The sequence below is a fragment of the Lemur catta genome, chromosome 21, assembly GCF_020740605.2.
Source record: "Lemur catta isolate mLemCat1 chromosome 21, mLemCat1.pri, whole genome shotgun sequence".
Taxonomy (NCBI): Eukaryota; Metazoa; Chordata; class Mammalia; order Primates; family Lemuridae; genus Lemur; species Lemur catta.
In genome coordinates this window covers 13,042,769-13,066,063 of record NC_059148.1, presented here as the reverse complement: position 1 = coordinate 13,066,063, position 23,295 = coordinate 13,042,769, and the positions used below count along the sequence as shown (strand labels likewise).

The 23,295-nt window shown below is 47.8% G+C and overlaps 2 protein-coding genes across 3 annotated transcripts; one reads left to right on the top strand and one right to left on the bottom strand.

Moving 5' to 3' along the window:
- The first annotated feature begins 252 nt into the window (after window positions 1-252).
- On the top strand, window positions 253-15,834 carry TFIP11 (tuftelin interacting protein 11). The gene is made up of 13 exons (XM_045534360.1): window positions 253-351; window positions 2,193-2,410; window positions 4,414-4,567; window positions 4,884-5,040; window positions 6,765-6,892; window positions 8,440-8,592; window positions 10,416-10,943; window positions 11,067-11,173; window positions 11,879-12,047; window positions 12,545-12,788; window positions 13,307-13,449; window positions 13,924-14,089; window positions 15,405-15,834. Exons 2-13 carry the CDS (start codon window positions 2,202-2,204, stop codon window positions 15,758-15,760), a joined length of 2,514 nt encoding a protein of 837 aa, XP_045390316.1. The 5' UTR covers window positions 253-351; window positions 2,193-2,201; the 3' UTR covers window positions 15,761-15,834.
- Window positions 7,570-23,267, bottom strand: SRRD (SRR1 domain containing). Of its 2 annotated transcripts, none has more exons than XM_045534361.1 (7): window positions 23,089-23,267; window positions 21,175-21,215; window positions 19,560-19,816; window positions 19,369-19,467; window positions 17,290-17,444; window positions 16,742-16,787; window positions 7,570-7,860 (listed from the first exon to the last, which is right to left on the bottom strand). In XM_045534361.1, the coding sequence occupies exons 1-7, from the start codon at window positions 23,253-23,255 to the stop codon at window positions 7,621-7,623; spliced, it is 1,005 nt and encodes a 334-aa protein (XP_045390317.1). In that variant the 5' UTR covers window positions 23,256-23,267; the 3' UTR covers window positions 7,570-7,620. The 2 variants fall into 2 exon arrangements, with proteins under 2 accessions (XP_045390317.1, XP_045390318.1); XM_045534362.1 differs by lacking the exon at window positions 7,570-7,860 and adding an exon at window positions 14,921-16,325.
- Between the last annotated feature and the right edge of the window lie 28 nt (window positions 23,268-23,295).

Below are 23,295 nucleotides of genomic sequence, written 5' to 3'. Positions count from 1 at the left end.
CAGACCGGCAAAGGCAAAAGTGACTCAGCGACTTCCACAACCAGCCGTCGGAGGCTGGGCGTCGCAGTACCAAGCAGGCGCGGCAGGGAGGCCGGCACAGCTGGGGAATCACGCCCGAGCCATTCCGGGCCCTGCAAGTCCGCCTCTCCTTTCTAGAATCTCAGTCCGCTGCTCTCGAGCCAAACTCGTTCTCGCGTTCCGTCGTTGCCATGGCAACCAACGCGCCATTTGCGGCCGCGTAACGTCATTTCCGGAGCGCCGGCCCCGGCACATCCGGGTTCCGGCCGCTGGAGCCGGGCTGTTTCCGCGCCGAGTGTGGAGCTGAGTTTGGTGATCTGGACTCTCGGAGAGGTGAGCAGGGCCGGGGAGAGGGGAGGGGACGAGCGGAGTCAGCGCCGGTGGGAGTAGGGGCGAGGGCCCGGGGAAGGCGGGTCTCGCCGAAGCTGGTGTGGGATTGTTTTGCAGGCAGCTCTGCCAAGGCACGGAGAGGGGCGGCCTTGCTCGGGGCACGGGGAGGCAGAGCCCGGGCCGGGTTAGAAGTCTGAGCCTCCTTGAGATGCTTGGACAGCAGGGTAGAGTCCCGGCTTCAGGCCTTCCTGGTTTCGAGCCCTGCCAGCTGTGGAACCCAGGGCGACTCTCCGAACTTCTCTGAGCCTCCTTTTTTCCCTTTTTCTTTTCTTTCCCTTTCATTCCTTTCCTTTTTCCTTTTCCCTTTCCGTTTCCCTTTCTCTTTTCGAGACAGCGTCTCGCTCACCCGGGCTAGAGTGCAGTGGCATGATCATAGCTCACTGCAACCTCAAACTCCTGGGCTCAAGCGATCCTCCTGTCCCAGCCTCCCAAGGCGCGTGCTATCACGTCCGGCTAATTTTTCTATTTTTTGTAGAAACAGTGTCTCTTGCTCAGATTGGTCTTGACCTCCTGGCCTCAAGTAATCCTGTCTCGGCCTAGAGTGCTAGGATTACAGGTGTGAACCACTGTGCCAGTAGTACCTGTCTTGTATCATAGAAGTGTTTTGATGGTGGCATTAGATAATTGGCCTCAGGCACCCACCGTGTACCTAGCATCTACTGAGGGCTTCATAACACATGACTAATCTGGCATTATTACCATGCTCTGTGCCCAAGGAGGCAGTGGCACTTATTCCCATGTTTTGGGGACTCCCCACCTGCTCTGAGAGCATTTCCTTCCTATGCACTCCTGGAAGAGGTTGGGACCAGCTGTACCCAACCAGTCACCAGTGAGTAGAGGAAGCAGGGATAGCTTTCTGGCAGAGCTGACCAGAGTTTGACACTGCCTGTGTAAACTGCATGAATTACTGTGTGGTGCACCATGCTTGGCACTTATGTGCATTTAATACTCCTACGCTGAGTATCTGGTAAAGTTGGAATTTGAACTTGGGCTGTGATTTTAGCATGCCTGATCTCACTATTACCTTGCTAAATTCACTCTCTGGTCCAGTAACAGTAAGGGTGATGAACCTAATCATGGGACTACAGAAGCTGTTGTTTCTTGATCACTTATTGTGAACTCACTGAATCTGCCTTACAAGCATTTACTAAGGTTGGTACAGTAGTTAACTCCAATTTAAGAAAGGGACAACTGAATCTCATCACCCAGCTACCAAGAGGTGGATTCTGTATTCCAGTCTATGGACATCTACTTTTAAGATCGTGTTCAAAAGTCTTATAGCCTTCCAGAACATCAGAAGAGATTTGTGTTTTGGGAGGAAAACTTAGTTATAACAAGAGTCTTTGAGTCTCATCAAGTAATGTATTTCAGAAAACATTCTAAAAAATCATGGAAAGAAATTATTATAAAAATCTGGAATCTAAGAAGTCCACCAAATTTCTGAGGCAATAATATGTAGAATAACATACTTGGTTATTTCTGTGTGGTTTGTGTGTGTGCGCGATTGTATGTGATATTTATGACATTGACTAGGACAAGGAAATACGTACTTTTTGAGACTCATACAAACTGCTAGTAGTCTTTTGTTCACCTGTTTTAGTACTGATTGTTTTCTGAAATATGTTTTTAATATCTGGTTTATTGAATAGTAACAATGATTTTAATAGACTTTGAATTTGGAGGAAGTTCTGAAGGCAGCAAAGAATAGAGACTCACAGGGAATCTTTCTGCTATTGCCCTCGGTACTGATCGCAGACCCTGCCCTTTTTTGTGCCTTCCTTTAGTGACTGGCCATGTCGCTGTCCCACTTGTACCGGGACGGGGAAGGCCGCATCGATGATGATGACGACGAGCGGGAAAACTTTGAGATCACTGACTGGGATCTCCAGAATGAGTTCAACCCCAACCGGCAGCGCCACTGGCAGACCAAGGAAGAAGCCACCTATGGGGTGTGGGCAGAGCGAGACTCGGATGATGAAAGGCCCAGCTTTGGAGGCAAACGGTAATGTCTGGCATGGGGCTGCTTCCCTGTGATTTAGGGAGGAGAGAGAGAGATAGATGGAGAGGGGGTGGGGGGAGATACCCTGACAATTGTACTTCTCTCTTGGCTTTATTAAGTCCCTTTAGCTACGACATCAGCTAGGGAGGTCCTGTTTTCTCTTTAGGCTAGAGTGCTGCTCTTTCACTGATTTAATTAGGAGTCAGTGTTTGCTGAGTGATTACTGTGTGTTAGGCCTTGTGCTGTAGACCCAGTCCTTGCCTTCCTGGAATCTAGACTCTAGTGGATAGAGACAGGCATTAATCAATGACTAGATCAAACTTCGTACTGTGACTTAGGACATGAGGGAGAGCACATTTTAGGGCGTTTCACCTCTTCTGGGAGGCCAGGGAAGAGTTCCCTGGAGAAGTGACCCTTACACTGATATGAACGTAGAAGGTGACTAGGGTGGTAGGAGGAGCATGAGTATGCAGAGGCCTTTGATGGGAGGCAACAGGGTGTCCACAAGGATATAAAAGGTTTTGGGGGCTGGGGCAGAGAGAGGGAGAGGGAGCATAGTTTGAAGAGGCTGTGATGTGGGGCCGTTGTGTTCTGAGAAGACTGTTTTGCAGGAGGGCAGAGTCGGCGTGGAGCCGCAGCGGAAGGCAGCTCTGTGAGGAGGCCAAGGCAGTGGTCCCTGCAGAGGTGGTGGCGGCCTGGGCTGGGATGGTGGCGGGAGATGAGGATTCAGGCTGAGAGTCTCCTTTTAGTGGGAGTTGTGTGTGTGCCGGCTGCAACTCGTTTGACCAGGGTGTGGCAGCTTTGGGTTTTTCTGTGTGTGGCCACACCTGTGGCCTGTAGGCTCCAGCCCGTTCAGATTGTGTTTTTTCCAAAGGAGGCTGGGAGAGACAGAGCGTAGGCATCAGTTCAGCCTCTTCTCATCCACAAGCAAGTCTAAAAGCAGCTGACAAGTATCGGGGATCAAAATTGCATAAACATAAGAACATAATAGCAGCTGACATCTGTTGGCGGCTTACATGTTCTGGGAACTTCACAAGCCTGGTTTTATGATCCCTATGAGAAAGGGACCATTATTATCATCCCCATTTTACAGATTAGGAAACTGAGGCCAGTGGTCACACAGGTAGGCAGAAGCTGAACTAGAGTTGCAGTCGGGACCTGTCTGACTCTAGAGTTTGGGCTCTTAATTGCTAAGTTATATTGCATCTTTTAGGAAAAAAATTCTCTGAATTCTATTGCTGCCCTGGGGATGTTTAATTAGTAGGTTGGGCATTTTATAAAGCATCACTTTATTTGCAATATTCCCAGGGTTTTTTCTCTGGAAAAAATATTTGCAATATTCCCAGGGTTTTTTCTCTGGAATTTTTTCTCTGTATTCTTTTAACCATACCTTACAAATACATCAGCTTTATTTTATACAAAAAGGAACTGAAGTTGATGACTTAATGTTAGTGCCATTCTTGAGGCAGTTGGGGTTTCAATCAACACAGTCCATTTTACGGTTAATTTCTTAGGGATTTCAGTTTAGTTTTCATATTTAAATAAACTTAATGGATATGAGCTTTTTCTCAGTTTCATTAATATTGCTATGTATCTTTATATTCATATAATCTTTTAATGTATTTTATTTATGATTTTTATCTATCAGATTTCTGTTCCTGTGATTTTTATACTTGAGTTTCTAAAACAAATGCTTTTTAAGATAATTTTACATTAAAAATTGGATTATCTCATTATATTTTGAATTTATAATCAACTTTGCAGTGATGTAACTGTCCAACCAGAGATTTAAATTGAACATATCAAGTAAAAATGTTAAGTGTGATTACCGGAAGCCCAATCTGGGGCCCTTTTGATATTTTGACATAAACAGAAACGTGTTACTCCTTTAAAATGGGTCCCATGAGGTCTACTGTAAGGAATTCTGTAGTGGGCAGAGTTTCTACCAAGGGGCGGCAGCAGAAGAGTTCTTTCCAAACCCCTGGGGTCTGTGTCTCTGCCTGCAGGGCCCGCGACTACTCCGCGCCAGTCAACTTCATCAGCGCTGGGCTCAAGAAAGGGGCGGCAGAGGAGGCGGAGCTGGAAGATTCCGATGATGAAGAGAAACCCGTTAAGCAGGAGGACTTCCCTAAGGATCTTGGACCAAAGAAGTTAAAAACGGTAGTTTTTATTGCAGGATTGCGACCTCAGTAACAGCCTTCAAAGGTCATTGTGGCCCAAGCACTTGCTAGCTAGGGAGAAGCTCAGCTGGCATGCAGTGGTGCGGGTTTCTCCTGGTGGCACCAGGTTTCTGCGAGGCGTGATGTGCGTAGTGCAGTCTCTTTTCTTCCCTGACACAGATCACAGATTATATGTTTGGTTCATATGACACTTTCCATAGTGCTGCTCTGTAAACGGGAGGGCATGTTCCCATCAACCACACTTTCTTAGGTCTTTCTTTTTCCATTTACTAAACTTTGATTTTTCTTCTTTGCAGGGTGGGAATTTTAAGCCCAGCCAGAAAGGGTTTGCAGGAGGAACCAAATCTTTCATGGACTTTGGCAGCTGGGAAAGACACACGAAAGGAATCGGACAGAAGCTTCTTCAGAAGATGGGCTACGTCCCTGGACGGGGGCTCGGGAAGAACGCACAAGGTGTGGCATCCTCCCCCTCGTTGTCTTGCACAGGGGAGGCGGGCAGAGGGAAGGAGAGATTTTCTCTGCTTCTTCCCTTTTACAAGTACTGTGAGTCTGCAGCGTGGTTTGCCAGCACAAGACATCTGTGCTCCTAAGCTTCTTTGCTTTATCAAAACTGAAGTTAAATGAAATACTTGTTTCAGAGGGAGGAAAAGGGTTAGGGTCTAAAACAGGCTGAAGACAGGCTGCTTTTTTGGCCTGACCAGTGCTTCTAAAAAAATGAATTAGTTGCCGATATTTAAAAATCAGACATTTTCACCTAAAATTCTAGCAGTCATTAGTTTAGCTGAATCAGAGCTGCCCCTGGGATAGTGCACATGGCCTTCTCTTGGAAGCAGTCTCCACCACTCCCTGTTGTCTTCCACCTCAACCCACTTTATCCATTTACATTAACATTTCTGGGCCCTGAAGGCATTGGAGTTTGCAGTCCTTGCTTAGAAGGGTTTCAGTTTTGCAGAATGGTTATTTATCCTTCAGGAATATCAAGAAAAACATTGTGTGTAGTTTTTCTTTTTCCCTCCCCTTCCCATGTGTAGTTTTTTTACTAGCTAGAGGCATATGGCTGTACAATTGGCTGAGCAAATCCTACGTTGGTTACCTCCATCTTCACTCAGTAGCCCCGTCTCCTCTTATCCTCCCACGCCCAGCCCCATTGAGGCACAGCCCCTGTCACACATTCTAACCTCCTTATCACTCAAGCCTCTCAAACCAAGCAGCTGATTCTTCCTGCAGGAACTTTTCCTCTTTTCTTGAGCTACTCTATGAGTGATCTCCAACTGGATATAATCAAAAGTATTCTCTATACTTCAAATTCCTATCTCTAAATAATTATTAAAGTGAAATCCAGGTTATGTGTTGAAAACATCAGCTGTATGAAAAAAAATACATGAACTTGAATGAAGGTAGACATGGTGACCTGGAATGAGAACAAGGGGACAGTTTTTATGTGAGATTTCAACCGTACTAAATGGAAGGGGGGTGGGGAATATGTATTGAAATATTGTGGTCCTATTTATAAGCTCTTCTATGAGAAAAACACAACATTTATTTCTAGGGCTTAAACTTATTATTACTTTTTACAGAGATAGGGTTTTACTGTTACCCAGGCTGGCCTTGAACTTCTGGGCTTAAGTAATCCTGCCTCAGCCTTCCAAAGTGCTGGGATTATAGGCATGAGCCAATGTGCTCGGCCTTAAACGTGTTATAAAAGCAGTTAAACATAGGTGATATGAACTACTAAGTAAAATAGACGAGGAGTCTCATGTTAAATTGCAGTTTCACTTCAATCAGAATTAATATAATAACCGAATTACTGCATTTTCCATGACAGAAGCTTTCAGATAAGTAAACTGTAGAGTACTATGCTGGAGTTCAGTTATAAATGAATTGTTCTGTTTTCTTCCCCTCCACTAAAACAGTGAATCCAGGTGGAAATGAAAATCTGTACTTAGGACATAAATAACCTCAGGTCAGCAGACTGCTGTGTGGAAGCATAAGTGCCCAGAAGTTTCAGATCACACAGGACATGGACAGCGTTCCAAGGGCAGAGAGGCGCTCGCCTCCCTGCGCAGTGTGTTGTTTCGTGTAAGGAGCAAGGAAGTGCGATCTCACTGAGCGACTTGTTCACATACACGAATTGCCGTGATCTGAATTCCCTGTTTTCCTTTGCTGGTATTTGTCAGGTATCATTAACCCGATCGAAGCCAAACAGAGAAAAGGAAAAGGAGCCGTCGGGGCCTACGGTTCGGAGCGTACCACTCAGTCCCTGCAAGACTTCCCTGTGGTTGACTCGGAAGAAGAGGCCGAAGAGGTAACCAGTGGGTGGCCGGTGTCCCGGTGCCTTTTCACGTCGCTGTCGGTGCGCTCCTCCATTCATTCCGTTTCCAGGTGTTCATTGCACACCTGCCGTCTGCCTGCTGCTGTTCGGGAGGCTCGCTGTGCTGTGGTGAGAGGGCTTGGAGCCTCGGGGACAGACAGGGACAGTGAACAAGCAACTCCAGTGTGGGTAGAAGTGACAGTCGGTGCTAGGAGCTGCCTAGACAGAAAATAAGGTTGGGGGAGAGGGGTGTTGGCCTACTTTTAATAAATGCGGTGGCCAGGGAAACCTTTTAGGGAAGGATCGCCGTGAGACTTGGCCAAAGAGAAGGTGCCAGCTGCAGGGTGAGTTGAGAAGCCAGAGCGCACGGAGCAGTGTGAGCTCCATGGTGAAGAGACCGGAAAGGAAGCAGTTGTGGCAGGAGAGTAGCACACAGGGCGGAGGGGAAGGAAGTGCATTCAGAGAGGAGCCCGGGCCATCCTGGTGCGGCCATGGCCCTCTGCAGGGCCTCGGTCTTCAGCCCGCGTGCAGCAGGGCGCCATCTGCTGGCTGCTGTGCATCTCTACACCAGTGCTAGAAGGCCAGCTCTCTCGATTGACATATTACTCTTTTTTCCTTTGCATTTACGAGGGGAAAGCAGGATGCTGCTGAGAAACACGTTACTCTTCTTGTCACTGACCTCCTTTTAATGAGGAAGGAAACATTCGAAAACGTGGGATTGATCACTCTGAGTCAGGGGTTCTGAGCTTTAGAAGCCAGATGGCAGGTGCCAGGCATGGGACAGGAGTAAGACGAGCCAGGTGCGGGACAACAGGGAGTGGTGGGGACTGAGGCACACGGGTGAGTACGAGGCCATTAGAGGGGAAGTCTCTGTTCAGCTCTGGGCGATTGTCTCCTGTGAGCATGTGGGCTCCGTGTTGCCTGATCTTCCGATTTGCCCAGTGTAGCCAGAAGTCTAGATACTGTTTGAGAAAACGTTATAAATTTTAGCCAGTGTGGAAAAAACAAAACCACCACCGCAAAACCAACTTCTGGGGGTTGGACTCTGTCTACTCCCCTCAGACTGACAGTCGCCCCCTTTACGTTAGATCCTCCTGCAGGGGGGTTTTGCAGACCCTTATTGTGAAAGATAGCTTTGCCTTGAGACTTAGGGCCTGCTTGTTTCTCTTCATTTTTAATTAGAACCTTTTGTGTACTGAAAACCAAAATGCTTTACGTTGTATTGCTAAGTTTTATGTAAGATAACTTTCAAACTAGTATAGTGCCTGTCCATAGTTGATGCTCAGAAAACGTTTCCTTTGTCTTCCTTTTTATTTCTCCCTCAGTCTGCTGCACCTGCCTTCTGAACCTCATTATTTGTAAGGGGGTGAGTGTGTGTCAGGGTGTATCCTTAGATACCCAATGCCACTCAGCTGTAGTCCTTCACTCAGAACTTACACATCAATCTGAGACACAGGCTGGTGAATGTTAATGGTCTTGGGGGCCCCACCCACTGTAAAAAGGGGTTCTTCCTTGTAACTGACTGTATCCCTCTGGTTTAGGAATTTCAGAAAGAGCTGAGCCAGTGGAGGAAAGACCCAAGCGGAAGCAAGAAGAAGCCCAAATACTCTTACAAGACAGTGGAAGAGCTGAAGGCCAAGGGCAGGATTAGCAAGAAGCTCACTGCTCCCCAGAAGGAGCTTTCTCAGGTTAAGGTATGAGGGACCCTTGGGCACCTGGCCCAGGACATGTTGGAAAACACACAAAAAATCCGCTACCTCAGGGTTACTCTCTGAACCTTTTCTAAGGTTCCCTGGGTTTTCTTTCTAGGCTTTATTTTTCTTGGTATCCTGCTTTTCTCACTTGGTGGAAGCATGTTCCTGTTCATTACACTGCATATTTAGTAACAGTTACTGAGCTCCTACTTGTGCCAGCACTGTTCCTGGTGCTACAGCGGTACACCAAATGCTCCTGTCTTTCTGGAGCTTACAGTGAATTTAATAACATTCCTGTTACTAAAACTTTGTCTTTGTTTCAGACACTTTGTAAGGATAGATTCTTAGAAGTACAATCACCAGATTAAAGAATAGGAAAGTACTTAAGGCATTTAAATACTGGGGAGGTTATACCAACTCTGTCTGACCAGGAGGGCAGGACAGAGTCCCCAGGGCACCTTTGCCAGCATTAAGTATTTTTATTTTTATTTTTATTTTTTTTGAGGCAGAGTCTCACTCTTGCCCAGGCTAGAGTGCCGTGGTGTCAGCTTAGCTCACAGCAACCTCAAACTCCTGGGCTCAAGCAATCCTCCTGCCTCTGCCTCCCGAGTAGCTGGGACTACAGGCATGGGCCACCATGCCCGGCTAATTTTTTCTATATATATTTTTAGTTGTCCAGCTAATTTCTTTCTATTTTTTTAGTAGAGACAGGGTCTCGATCTTGCTCAGGTTGGTCTCAAACTCCTGAGCTCAAACGATCCACCGCGCCCAGCCTCCAGCATTAAGTATTTTCTTTTTTTTAAGATGAAATTTTCAGCCACTGTTATGTGCACACAGAGTATTAGGTTTTTCCATTACTTTTCCAAGCCGTCAAAGATCCATGGTGACAGTTGCGTTTTGTAGATTGATGTAGATATGTAGTGTGTTACAGAACTCAACAAAAGCCTCACATGGGTTTCTGAAACGTCAGTGTGTTGTACATCCTGTTATCTGGGGACCTGATAAGGGAATCTGGGTCCCACCCGGAGATTCTGAGTCAGTAGATGTAGACTGGACCCCAGGACTCTGTTGTTTTTGCCCAGTGATTCTAATGTAGGTGGTTCATGGATCACGCTCTTACTTAACAAAGTGATGACAGAGAATTCTGTTTCAGGACAGCCCATATTCAGGTTTCCTCAGTTTTCCTAAAATATTGGAAGTAGCTCATTTCCTAGGTTGCTTTTGTCCAACAACTTTTTTGTACATTTTCTGTTTTTAAATGAAAAAACAACTTATTATAATTGGAATGTATAGTGTATTTTAGAAAATTAGGAAATACCGAGAGGCAAAAGTATAAAATACTATTTTCCATCCTCCAAAAGATTATCAAATTTTAACACCTTGATGTACATTCTAAATCTTTTTCTATGCTTATATGCATATATATTTTTTAACAAAATGTGATATTTTGGTTGTGTGTGTTTTATTACCTGCTTTGATCAGTACAGCCTCTACCTTTCCATTAAAATAAATTTTTATCTCTACTAATATTCAGTCCCTACTGAAATTTCATCAGATTTCCTAAAAGTCTTCTCCATCTGGCTTGTGCAAAGGGATCCAGTCTGGAACTACTTGCTGCATGTGATTGTTTTGTCCTGAGAGTCCCCTCTGACCTAGTACAGCATGGGTCCCACTTTGAGAAACCCTGCTGTTCTCCAGGCCTGTTGAATGATGTGGTTTCTACACACTTGCACCAGCGCTGTGCCTTCCCGGGCTTGGCTGTATGTTTAACAGCACAGCAATGGTAAGTGTTAACTTCCATCCCTCCTGCTGGCTTCTCCAAGGTCATAGACATGACGGGCCGGGAGCAGAAGGTCTACTACAGCTACAGCCAGATCAGCCACAAGCACAACATTCCCGACGATGGGCTCCCGCTGCAGTCCCAGCAGCCGCCGCAGCCCGGCAAAGAGGCCAAGGCCCCGGGCTTCGCGCTGCCCGAGCTGGAGCACAACCTGCAGCTGCTCATCGACCTCACAGAACAGGAGATCATCCAGAATGACCGGCAGCTGCAGTATGAGCGGGACATGGTGGTCAACCTCTCCCACGAGCTGGAAAAGATGTCTGAGGTCCTGGACCATGAGGAGCGGGTCATCTCCAACCTCAGCAAGGTGCTGGAGATGGTGGAGGAGTGTGAGCGGCGGATGCAGCCCAACTGCAGCAACCCCCTCACCCTGGATGAGTGCGCCCGCGTCTTCGAAACCCTCCAGGACAAGTACTACGAGGAGTACCGGGTGTCAGACCGCGTGGACCTCGCCGTGGCCATCGTCTATCCGCTCGTGAAGGAGTACTTCAAGGAGTGGGATCCCCTCAGAGTGAGTTGGTGGGCAACTGACCTGCCCAGCTCTCAGCTGGGCTGCCCTGACTTGATGGGATTGTGTGGAGCGTGAGGAGGGCGGCTGGCCCGCTGCCCTCAGCCGCTCTGCGTTCCTCCTCAGGACTGCACCTACGGCACCGAGATCATCTCCAAGTGGAAAAGCCTCCTGGAGAACGACCAGCTCTTGTCCCACGGTGGGCAGGACCTCTCGGCAGACGCCTTTCACAGGTACCACAGGACGGGCTCTGCCTTCTGCTGCTGTCTCCTGGCGGCCGGGAAGCACTGCTGAGGGCTGGGGAAGGGGGCAGCACTGGTCTTTATTAATCTCCTGCTCCATGTTGGCGCTGTTCTAGAAAGTCAAAGTCATTCACTCATTCATCCATCCGACACTTGTCAAGTGTCCGCTGAGTGTCGTGCATGTGCTCGGTGCAGGGCTCACCCCGGGAGTGGGGCAGACAGCCTCCATCCGCAGTGCAGCGGGAAGGGCAGGGGGTAAATACGGAAGTGAACAATAAAGACAGGGTGCACACCGGCTGCAGTGAGACAGGTAACAAGGGTGGGCACGTACTTGGGGGTGCGTGGCTTGGTCAGAGTTCTGTCAGAGGAGGTGATGGGCAAGCTGTGACCCACAGGGTGAGAAGCGTCATCTGTGGTCTAGGCCCTAGGTGGGAAAGCACGTGACACTCGGAAAGGGGCCCTTGTGATCCTGACGCATCCCAACGAGGCAGGCACTACTGAGACCAAGGAGAGGTCAAGGGACAGCTGTGAGAGCAAGGAAGACGCAGGCTCGGGTCTGGCCAGCAGGGAGACTGGCCTGAAGGTTTTCCACGATTGGATTTCCATGCTGTTGCATTTTTCTTATTCTAGAGAGTGGGTGGTGGTTGAAACCAAGCAGTGCAGTTAACCAGCCTGTCCTCTGCCTTTTCCCCATAGGTTGATATGGGAAGTCTGGATGCCTTTTGTTCGAAATATTGTCAACCAGTGGCAGCCAAGAAACTGTGACCCGATGGTGGATTTTTTGGATAGTTGGGTGCACATTATTCCCGTGTGGATCTTAGATAACATACTGGACCAACTCATCTTCCCCAAGCTGCAGAAGGAGGTAGGGGGAGGGTCCTGGGAGACAGCTGCCATCAGGAGCCATGAGGACTTGTTCAGCACCCTCTTCCTTATCTCAGTGCCGCTAAGACGCTGCAGCTAACTTTGTCAACACAATTGTTGTTCTATAGTGTTAATTTCAGCCTTAGCACTTTTTCCCCCAAATCGCCCTCGAGGGAATTCATTTTCTTGATTTCTTTAACAAAATTAGAATGGTATTGTTTCTGAGATGTCATACAATAGAAGGGGCATATTTGTTTGGGTCAGTGTCTCTGTTTGGGGAAATGGAGTGTCAAATGCCTACAGGGCACCTTGGCTGCCCCTTAGTGCCTAACAGTGGAGACTGTGTCCTGCAGGAAATGTGCAAAGGACTGTGGGCCACGGCCGGACAGCACAAGGCCTCCTGCAAGCACAGCGCTTGCCTTTAACCCTGCAGGGCTGTTATGTGACTGCCTCCCGCCCCCCGGTCCCCGAACTCCCTTCTCCCCACTCGCTGTGCAGGTGGAAAACTGGAACCCGCTGACGGACACTGTCCCCATCCACTCGTGGATCCACCCGTGGCTGCCCCTCATGCAGGCGCGGCTGGAGCCGCTCTATTCGCCCATCCGCAGCAAGCTGTCCAGCGCCCTGCAGAAGTGGCACCCCAGCGACTCCTCTGCCAAGCTCATCCTGCAGCCGTGGAAAGACGTCTTCACCCCTGGCTCCTGGGAGGCATTCATGGTCAAGAACATCGTGCCCAAGCTGGGTGAGGAAATGGGCGAGGTGCATTCCAAGCCCAGCAGCTTCGGTGCCCTGGGCTCTGTGGCTGGCACTAACGATTTAAAACATGGCCACTGGGTTCATGACAATGCTTAGTACACAATATTGTGTACTGTAACAAAGGTGCCACTTTGTGCAGAGGCTCAGTATAAATATAACTTGGTCCTTTCTGCTGTTTATTTACAATCATGACTAACAGTCCACAGTGACAGAGTTGAACTCAGTGTGCCTTAATGGTTTTTCTGATTGGTACAGTTTTGGCTTCTTGTAACAGGACAGCCACTGGGGGTCTGAAATTCTTGTGGTGTTTTACTCCAAATTATTAGGGGCTTATTTCTGGGTTAGAGAAAAAAATTATTTTTAAGAATTCTATATCAAGAACTTAAAATTCATCTTTAAAAGCAGATCAAAGACTGACATTGTCTGGTGACAGTTTGCTCTTTGTGCTTCTGCGGCTTTGCTGATTCTGAAGCTGAAACTTAAGAGCCTGGGCTTCCCTTGCAGGGATGTGTCTCGGTGAGCTAGTCATCAACCCCCACCAACAGCACATGGATGCTTTTTACTGGGTCATCGACTGGGAAGGGATGATCTCTGTCTCCAGCCTGGTGGGACTTCTTGAAAAGCACTTCTTCCCCAAGTGGCTTCAGGTACACTTTGATTTGCTTTGGTCTTTTGGGAGGAGCTGGGGGAGGGGGGAGGCGGATCCTCTTAATTTTCTGCCAAGGCCTGACCACAAGGGCAATTACACAATGCAAAATAAATTACATGGTAGGGCAGGAATGAATTAAGTAATCATAATAGCGGCCACCACTTATTGAAAATTTGTCACATACCTGATGCTCTTCTAAGCACTTTACTTGCATTATGTCAGCTCATCACAGTGACCCTGGTGGGTAGGGACTGTGGCATCCCTGTTGTATAGGGACATGTCAGGGCACTTAGCCACCCAGCTGACTCCAAACCCCATACTCTTACGTGCCAGACTGTGTAGCCCCTATGAATCCCTGTAAAGCAGTTGTTACCAGCTTGTAGGACCAGGATCGAGCAGAACAAATGGTCCCTGTGGAACTTTTGCTCCCATATGTTGCCTCTGTGGGTGCAAGGTTTTTTCTTTTTGGCAGGTGCTGTGTTCCTGGCTCAGTAACAGCCCAAATTACGAGGAGATCACCAAGTGGTACCTGGGTTGGAAATCCATGTTCTCAGACCAGGTGCTGGCACATCCGTCCATCAAGGACAAATTTAATGAAGCACTTGACATCATGAACAGGGCGGTATCCTCCAATGTCGGTGAGTGAGGAGTCCCGTTTTTGACGCCCTGGCCCTGATTTCCAGGTTTTTACACATGTACATGACACAGAATCCGAGTTTTCCGGTACCCAGAGGCTGCCTAAACCACAGGTCACTCTTTGCACGTACGGCGCTGGCCCTCACCCTCCCGACTCGGTTTCGTGGTCGGCCGCCCTGCCCAGGCTGGCTCTGGCTGGCGGGGCACAGGCCCCGGAACGGAGCTGTGTCAGGCTGGATTCAGACACGCTGGTCTGACCCCAGGGCCGCCTTCCCAGCCACTGTGCTGTGGCCTTTTAAGGTTCACTTGTGCCTCTGCTCAGCCAGACTTGGCGTACTTTCACTCACGTACATCTTACAGGGCGGAGTCGGGTGGACAGTCTAACACTAAGTAATTGCTTACCCTCTTTTAGCCCCATTTTACCTGTAAAAATAGTAGTAATACATACTTCATAGGTTACAGGGGGATTGAGCGAGTTAATGTCTGTGTACAGCTCTCAGTAGGGCGTATCTTTGTTGTGGCAGAAGTAGGTGGTTCACTGTTCATTTAATATCCATTCCCAAGTTTTAGGTAAGTCATTCTGCCCAGATCATGAGTAAAGGGAAATATATCATGGTTCTGTATTTGGGAGCCTATTTCAACCAGTGCGGTGCTACCCTGTGCGGACATCACCGAGTCTAACCACGTTTTACACGTAAGCTCAGCAAGGCCAAGAGCTTGCTCGGGGTTACACAGCTAAAGACTGGCAGTGGGACTGGAATTTTCCATTTCCTGAATCTTTAATTCTTTCTAGTTAGCCAATTACACGAAAAACAGAAAATTCATAGATTATATAATTATAGACTGTGTTTAATGAGGCAAACATGCTTCTCTGTTTAGCCAGGTTCTTCAAGAGCCATGTCCACTTTCTTATTTTCTAGAAACTCTTCCTCAGCCATCCCTGGCCTCATGTTCCCAGAACTGTCCCCTGTGTGTGCCCCTTAAGTAGCACTTGGCATTTATGGTCCTGTATTATCCTTTAGACATCTATGTTTCAGCTCCCCAAATAGGATAAATCCCTTGCAGATATTTCATTTTATGTTGAATATTTAATAATCTCTGTGGTTACCAGATACTAGCCACAGATCTTCAGACCAGTGTTTCACATGATACTGGCCATTTATCCAGACGTCCCCCAGAGTGGTGTCTGTGAGGCAGAGCTGCCCTGCAGTGAGTCGTGGGGCACACTGTTGTGCCCAGACCCGGGCCAAGTCACGGTGTCAACTTCCACACCTCTGGGAACGCCTTCCTCACTGCCCTGCCCGCTTTGTCTCTCAGGCGCCTACATGCAGCCAGGGGCTCGGGAGAACATCGCCTATCTCACGCACACGGAGCGGAGGAAGGACTTCCAGTACGAGGCCATGCAGGAGCGGCGGGAGGCCGAGAACATGGCCCAGAGGGGCATCGGTGTGGCCGCCAGCTCCGTGCCCATGAACTTTAAGGACCTCATTGAGACCAAGGCGGAGGAACACAACATCGTCTTCATGCCCGTCATCGGCAAGCGGCACGAGGGGAAGCAGCTCTACACCTTTGGCCGCATCGTGATCTACATCGACCGGGGCGTGGTGTTCGTCCAGGGCGAGAAGACCTGGGTGCCCACCTCCCTGCAGAGCCTGATCGACATGGCCAAGTAGCCGGCAGGTGGGGCGCGGCAGAGACTCGCACCTGAGAGGGACATGTTACGAATAAACGGTATTTTAAATCATCTGCCAAAGGGTAATAACTCCTCTATTCAGGAGAGGCGCCACTTCAGGCCAGGTCACCAGGGCGGGATGTAAAACATGATGCTACTTTAGAAGCACATAAATCCTTCCACCAGATCCTTACATGGAGTGTCGTCCTTGAAACAGGACAGCCAAGTTGACACATTTCCTGTTCCGATCTCTGAAATCTGGCCCAGTGCAAAGGAGCTCTGCAGTCCCTTCATGGCAGTTTCCCTTTAGTCTCTGGTGGCAGCTTCTGCCGCAGCCAATACCAAACATATCAGGACAGGTTCTAGTCAGTAGCTGTCCTCTTCTCATTCCTGATGATTTCAAGGTCTTCACAGTCCTGATAATCTGGTTCTTCCCGAGATGCCCAAATATCCGGGGAGAACTGTTCTAGCTTTTGTACGGGGAACCAGTGGATGGAGGTGTCATTAAATACATCCATGAACCGTGAAGTCTGAGGAAACTCGAGCTCCTCCAGTCCCTTTAAAATCTGAGCAGAAAAATTCAAATATAATAGCTTGATGGCCACAGTAAGCCCCCACTCTTCTGGGTCAGATTTCCACTTGTCACCCCCATTGTCGTTTTTAAAAAGTAAGGATATTTTGATTTAAATGCTTTTGTGCAATGAATTGGAAGCCCCAAGGACAGTGGATATGATGGACTATGATGCTGAGAATAAAGGGAATTAGGAGAAAACTAAGAAATGCACTAAAATGTCACAGCTTTCCGGAACACAGACCACAGACAGAGCCCATGGACAGCACAGTATTAATGTCACTGTCTTCAGTTAGCCCCTGCGAGTTTCCTCCTAGGAGTTTTTGGTGAAGATGGAATTCTTCACAGTGGAGGAGAAATAGTATGATTTCACACCCTTTTCTATCCCAGCCCCTTTATTCAAATAGATACCTTCGCAACGTAGGGATAATTTTTCTGCAGAATTCTTGCCAACAATCTGGAAATAAGAAGGGACCATGATTAGGAGGTACGAGAATGGTTTTATTCAACTTAAAACACATAGAAAGGCAAGATTATTTAAGGAGAGTAAGAATTCAGGAAAGCAGCTTAGGATATGCAATAGGTTAACTAGTAGAACATGTGAATACCCCAATACAGGTGCCCTTTTCCTCAAGAGAGAAATGACAGAGCAGATACTCAAGCACTGTGAAACACAGGGAGGGTGTGGGGCAGAGAAGCCACAGGTTTCCCCTGCTTTCCAAAAACATTTCAGTCTATCGTAAGGGAAAGGAGGAATGACTGGCAAAAAGACTCCTTAATTTGCTTCATCGCTTGACTCAGGGTTCTGACATCTCCTCCCTCCGGCCCTTCACCAGCTCCCCGTGGGGCAGCGTTTCCCAGGGCAGAACCACCACGGAACCCGTTCCTGCTCGTGGCTCCGTCTGAGGCTGGGCCCCACTCACGTCAGGGCCTGCCGGGGCCTGTGTTCTCAGGCTTACCTTTCCTCCAGTCCTCTGAAACTGTTCCCGATGACGATCATCCGGGAAAGGGCATCTGCCGACCAGTTACTCCACAAAAGGTTGTTGTACAAGGCCGTCCCGCAGTGCAGCATGTAAAAGATGGTGGGCTCCCCACAAACGCTCCGCTTCCCTTCCTGGGGACACAGTACCACACGTGTCAACATCCCACATCCTGTTCCTGACAGCAAGGTGAGGACAGAGCTTACTAATGAGCGGACAGACAAGTATCAAATGAAAAAAAACAAACTAAATTCGATTATGGAATAGTTCCATTAGCACGTATGAAATCTATACAATTATGTAAGACTTTAAAAAGTCAGGAAATCATGCTGTCCAGAAAGGACTCGTGTTTACTTAACAAATGTGCATCCCATGAACACACAATGCTCCAGGCGGATGAAGGGGCTCTTTGGGTCCATGACAGCAAAGACAGGAGGCACGGCAATGGTTACTGTCCCTCACGTACTGTGTTCAGTGACCCTCTACACTTCCCGTGTCACTGTCTGCAGACCCCCACCATAACTGAGTCCTCTTCAGATGTCTCCTGGGGGGCACAATCACCCCCTCGTGAGAACCACTGCTCTATGGCCAAGCTCCTTGGCCAGGAACACTAGGCCCTTTGCTGCCCGGCCCCTGCCTCCCTCTGTGGCCTTCCACTCTCTATGGTTCTTACAGCTTCCCTGCGCGAGTAACAAACTGGCAGTGGTCTCCTTACCAGCTGGCTCTGCACAGCTGGTGCAGTCCTGGTTCTGTCTGGCTAGCAAACTCCGGCTAGGCCTTCACATCCCAGCTCGGTCCCAGGAAACCTTCCTCCATCCCTTCGACATCTCCTCTCCTGTCGTAGCTCCTGACACAAGGCTCCGCCTCCCTGTTTCACTCGTCATTTCTCTGTTCACAGGCCACGTGCTCTGATGGGACCATGGGCTCCTCCATCACAGGGCCTGGCTCCCATTTATCTTGGCCTCCCCAAAGCTCCCTGCCTAGCACAGAGCAGGCACCCAGAAAAATCATCTGAATTGAACAACAGTGTTTTAGGACCTTCCTAATATCAGGGAATGACACCTCTCGACTGCGCCTAATTTTCACGTTACGTAAGTAACGAGGTGGCAGTTTCAGGACACAGGAATCAAATGATTATTCTATAATCCCCCAAACAATGTACAACTAAATTCAGAGGTATTAGCCCATACTGGCTTCAGCCCTGTGCTTGAGAAATGAATTTCTTTTTTCAGAGGTCTCAGAAATCCCAGCAAATGGGGGGCGGGCAGAGGGGTGCAGGGACAGGCAGAATACTAATCCACAACTCGCAGCCAGCTGCTAGGGATACAACTGGGCTACCACATCAAAGAGGGGAGATTTGCTAATCCCTTTTATCACCTCCCCGGGGACAGGGTAAATTCCAACCAGAAAGACCTCATTTGAGGGATCCAGACTGTGTCATCTTTATTTTAAGATACAGGATCTTGCTACGTACCCAGGCTGGAGTGCAGTGATGCAATCATAGCTCACAGCAACTTCAAACTCCTGGGCTCAAGCGATCCTCCGGGCTCAGCTTCCCAAGTAGCTAGGGCTATAGGCATGTGCCACCAAGCCTGGCTAATTACTTCCTTTTTTTTTTTTTTTTTTTTGAGACAGGGTCTTGCTATGTTGCCCAGGCTGGTCTTGAACTCCTGGCCTCAAGTGATCCTCCCACCTCAGCCTCCCAAAGTGCTGGGATTACAGGCATGAGCAACTGTGCCTGGTTGTCTTTATTTTTTAGTAGCAACAGCAAATACCAACTTAGCATAACTTCTGGACAAAGAATTCTCACAAGATTTTTGCAAACCTAACATGTTCTGGTTCATGCTATTTGTGTAATTTCAATATTTCTGATGGGCACAACACAAACCAAAACGTGGGCAGTGGATCGGCTGGTCACGAACTATACTCATGTATTAGCAAGCAGAGGAGAGGAATGACTGCCACCGCAAAGAAAACTGGTGGTTGCGGGTAGGGGCTATGGTCAGTTGAGTCAGGATTTGTATAGCTCGCCCTACCCCCCTTTCTGAAACCACTTACTTCATTCTCGCTGAGAACAATCACACCCAGGGTGTTAAGAATGGCAATTTCAAGTTGGCTAAACAGAGGGTCATACACCCAGCAGTGACTTCTGGGAATCTAGAATGGAAGAATGAGTTATTGATTTCAACCCAAACATCTGTGTGCGAGACCAGGGGAGGGAGAAATAAAGATGAAAACTAAAAATTTACCTGGCACTTTTCCAAGAGGAGAAGCAAAAATGCTAGCTGGTTTCTAGCTATGACGCAGGTGGCAAAGTTCCCAATGCCATAACACACACACTTCAAATGGCAGGGCCTTGTGACCAGGTTCTCCCCTGGGATGGAGCCAGGGGCCACGTCTGACTCATCTGGTGAGTCGAGGTGCAGGTTTCCAAGGGCACCTGAGAGAGTCCTTACAGGGCACTTCAATTGTTTCAGATGTTTTGTAAGACATCTATTGATGGCATCTGAAAGAGCAGGGCCCCATATGCCGTCAGAGGCTGTGCTCTGACCCCGGGAACCAAATCGCCCACAAAAGAAGTCCACAGACCCAGGGAGAAAGGGAGCAGAGCAGTAAAGGCTTCAACTTTTCGGAGAGAAAAGCCGCTGGCCTCACTCCCAAACATGCCTGGGACGTGCAGCAATGGCCACAGGCTGTCCCAGCCCCTGGACTCCCAGGGCCCCAAACCCAAGATGCTGTTTCAAACAAAAAATAGGCTTCATTCGTGGGCACAGTGTGCATATAAAACTCTACTGTGAATTAATTCTAATTTAACAGGAGCCTCCTAATAAATGTACACTATGCCCTGAAATGCCTACTTTTTAGATTATAACAAAGAATAGAGGAGCATAACTCTCAAAATCATACCATAAATGGCTAGGAGTACAAATATTTAATGTGTAAAAGGTTCAAAGAAAACAGGTAGGCTGGACACTTGAAGAAAGTAATGAAAAATACTCTGTTTAAATCTTTTCATACAGAGGAGGGTTCTCTTGTCTCTCCTTTTATTACTCTGGTATTGAATTTAGTTGAACAAATCTGTAGGCAAAACAAAAACCCATACAGTACAACAATTGGATACCGATTTTTCACGTATCAAACCAGGAAAGATATCTTTAAATAAGCCCCCAGGCTAGGAAAGCTTGCATGAAAAACTAGCTCTTTAACTCCCTGCTGATAAAATAATTGGTAAAAGCTTTTTGGAGAACAACTTGACAATGGATAGTAAGTTGGTCACCATCTTTCACTTAACAATTCCACTTCTGGACTATATCCTGAGAAGGTCATCCTAAATTTGGTAAAAGCTTTATGCAAAAAATTGCTCATTGTAAAGTTATGTATAAAAATAACTAAAAAACAAAGGAAAAATGTAAGTGTCCCTGAATAAAAATAACTACGGTAATGTTCACTTCATATATAAATATTATTTTGCCACACTATGTTTAGGAAGAGATTATAATTATATGGGGAAAATGTCTACACTGCAATATAAATGAAAAGCAGGATAAATACAAATTTCAGCAATAATGATAGCTAATATTTGTTGCCTTCTATGCAGCAGGGGACTACTGTTCTAAGCACTTAAGTAAACAGCCTCATTTAATTCCCAAAACTACAGGACATGTACGTTATCAGCCCTTTTTCACAGACAAAGAAATGGAAGGTCAGAGGTAGTTAAATGCCGAGAGACACAGAGCTGTAAGGGGAGAAGTCGGAATTAGAACCCAGCATGTACACCACTCTGAAGCAAAATGTCCTCAGATGAGGACTACTTCCCTTCTTTGCCTACGTTCAGGCCCTCCTCCCGCTCACCGTGGTACCCACCTAGTGCCGAACTCCAGAAATCAGAGATAAGCAGGTCCTCCCTATCAAGAAAAGAAATGACATGATTATGTCCTATCCGTCTCAGGGCCGCCCAACAGTGACTCTCCTGACCACGACCTGGATGCACAGAGGACGAAGTGCTCTGTGACACACAGCCCACCCTTACCAACAGGAGGGGGATACACGCTGATCATGTCCAGAGCCAGAGCATAAACTGCTGGGGCGCAGAGTGGGCAGGAAAGGGGGCTCTGGAGGAGGCCCCCAATTCCCACAGATGGGTCTGGGTCTATTGTGTATCCCTGGTCCACATCAGAGCCTGGCATAGAGTTGCAGCTCAATAAATCGTTGTTAAATAGTTGGATTTAGCCTTTCTGAACTTTAGTTTCCTCATCTCTAAAATGGGGCTAAGAACCATACCTATCACAGAGGATTACAGGAGGCATTCAATTGGTTAACATTTCTAACCACAGTACCTGGCACACAGTAGGTACTCAATAAATGGCTTCTGTTATAAATAACTCTAAGAGGAAAGTATAAGAAGAGACAAAACCAAGTGTCTGGGCTTTCTTTATTCAAGGCAACTGGTTTCCACAAACCTAGATCACAACAAAGCAAAGACTGAATTAAAATGAACTGGATTTAAACTGACAAGTCATAAGCCAGAGAGTGTTTAGAGGGCTCGGAGAGAAGTAGAGAGAATTGGAAAATATCTGCCCAAAGACTGTCTCATGTTCGTCACAGAGGGTAAAAGAAAGTGACAATGTACACAGGAATTCTTTGTCAACTGGTGGGTGTGTGCACAGATCAGCATGCAAAGTGCTGGATCCCTCCCTACTCAGGGCGCTGGGAGAAACAGGGAGCTCCTCGGGGGATACTGAAGAAGCTGAGGAAATAGTAACAATGTCAAGGGATACAGAAAGTGCCTTAAGAGTTCTCTAAACCTCACTCACACTCACTCTGATTGGCACCTTCTGAGAGCTTAGAAAGAACTGCTGCTGCCTTTTTTTTTTTTCAGGCTCAGCCAGCTGGTCAGCAACTTTTTTCCATTCAAAGGTAACCTCTGAGTCACCACTGCCTCTTGACCTTAATTATAGCGGAGAGGGGCACACAAAATTAGTCTCATTTCTTTTTCTTGTGATGGCCCTTCAGATGCTGATCTGCAGCGCTGAGGCTATTTATTCAGCTTTAAAAGGACTGCAAATAAATAAAGGTAATAATACTAAGTAGCAACAGTAGGCAACATTTATTGAGTGCTTCCTCTGTGTTAGGCACTATGTACTTTCTAAGGTACAGAGCAAGGAATGGGGACATCTGGGGTGGGAGAGTCCTAAATAATGGACAGCTGGAAGCACAGGTTTTGGAGTCATAAGGATCTGGGTTTGAAATCTGGTTCCATATGTTATCCATGTCTCTTTGCAACTCTGGGAGCTACCAGGATCCTAGCATGGCTGCGGTGTTCAACATCAATAGAGTGCAGAATGCTTACGCTAGTGTCAAGTATAAGGCAGTTGTTCGATAAACGAATGAAGATAATAACAATAATGTGTTTAGCAAACACTGGCACAGCACTTACCACGTGCCAGGAAATGGTTTCCGTTTACTACTTCACTGAATCCTCAAAACAAGCCTAAGTAAGTACTATTTTCATTCCCATCCCACAGATGAGAAAACTGAGGCACAGAGAGTACAAGTTGCCCAAGTTCACACAGCTGTAACTGCAATGAAACGAAAGACAGCCTTTATTGAGCGCTTAATATAATCCAGACCTGTAATGAGCCTGTTACCTCCGTTAAATCCTCACAATAACCCCTTACAGGGTTTGCAGTATATTCCCATTTCACACGTGGGGAGACTGAGGCTCAGAGAGTTGCCCAGGGGCGCGAGGATTCGAACCAGCACCGACCCCTGACTCACTTAGCCTCCCGGATGCGACGAAGCGCGACTCCGCTGTGCGCCTCGAGCTCGGTCTCCGGGTCTCGGGCTGCTGCTTCCCTCTGCCGCGGCCGCCGCGCAGCCGAGCGCCTCCTCCGCGGAGCCGCAGCCTGCCACGGTTCTACGGTCGTCGCCGCGGCGGCCGCCATTGGCCTCTGACGTCATCGGCGCGCGGCGCACTCGGCTCTG

What these genes read in the sequence shown, in the direction of transcription:
- TFIP11 (XM_045534360.1), top strand. Translation starts at nt 2,202, where the DNA reads ATGTCGCTGTCCCACTTGTACCGGGACGGGGAAGGCCGCATCGATGAT. An exon ending in TCTTCCCCAAGTGGCTTCAG is followed by an intron (nt 13,450 to 13,923) that starts GTACACTTTGAT and finishes TCTTTTTGGCAG; the next exon opens with GTGCTGTGTTCCTGGCTCAG. An exon ending in GGCGGTATCCTCCAATGTCG is followed by an intron (nt 14,090 to 15,404) that starts GTGAGTGAGGAG and finishes TTTGTCTCTCAG; the next exon opens with GCGCCTACATGCAGCCAGGG.
- SRRD (XM_045534361.1), bottom strand. Translation starts at nt 23,255, where the DNA reads ATGGCGGCCGCCGCGGCGACGACCGTAGAACCGTGGCAGGCTGCGGCT. An exon ending in TCCTCTTGGAAAAGTGCCAG is followed by an intron (nt 19,468 to 19,559) that starts GTAAATTTTTAG and finishes CTTCCATTCTAG; the next exon opens with ATTCCCAGAAGTCACTGCTG. An exon ending in TTGTTCTCAGCGAGAATGAA is followed by an intron (nt 17,445 to 19,368) that starts GTAAGTGGTTTC and finishes CTGTGTCCCCAG; the next exon opens with GAAGGGAAGCGGAGCGTTTG.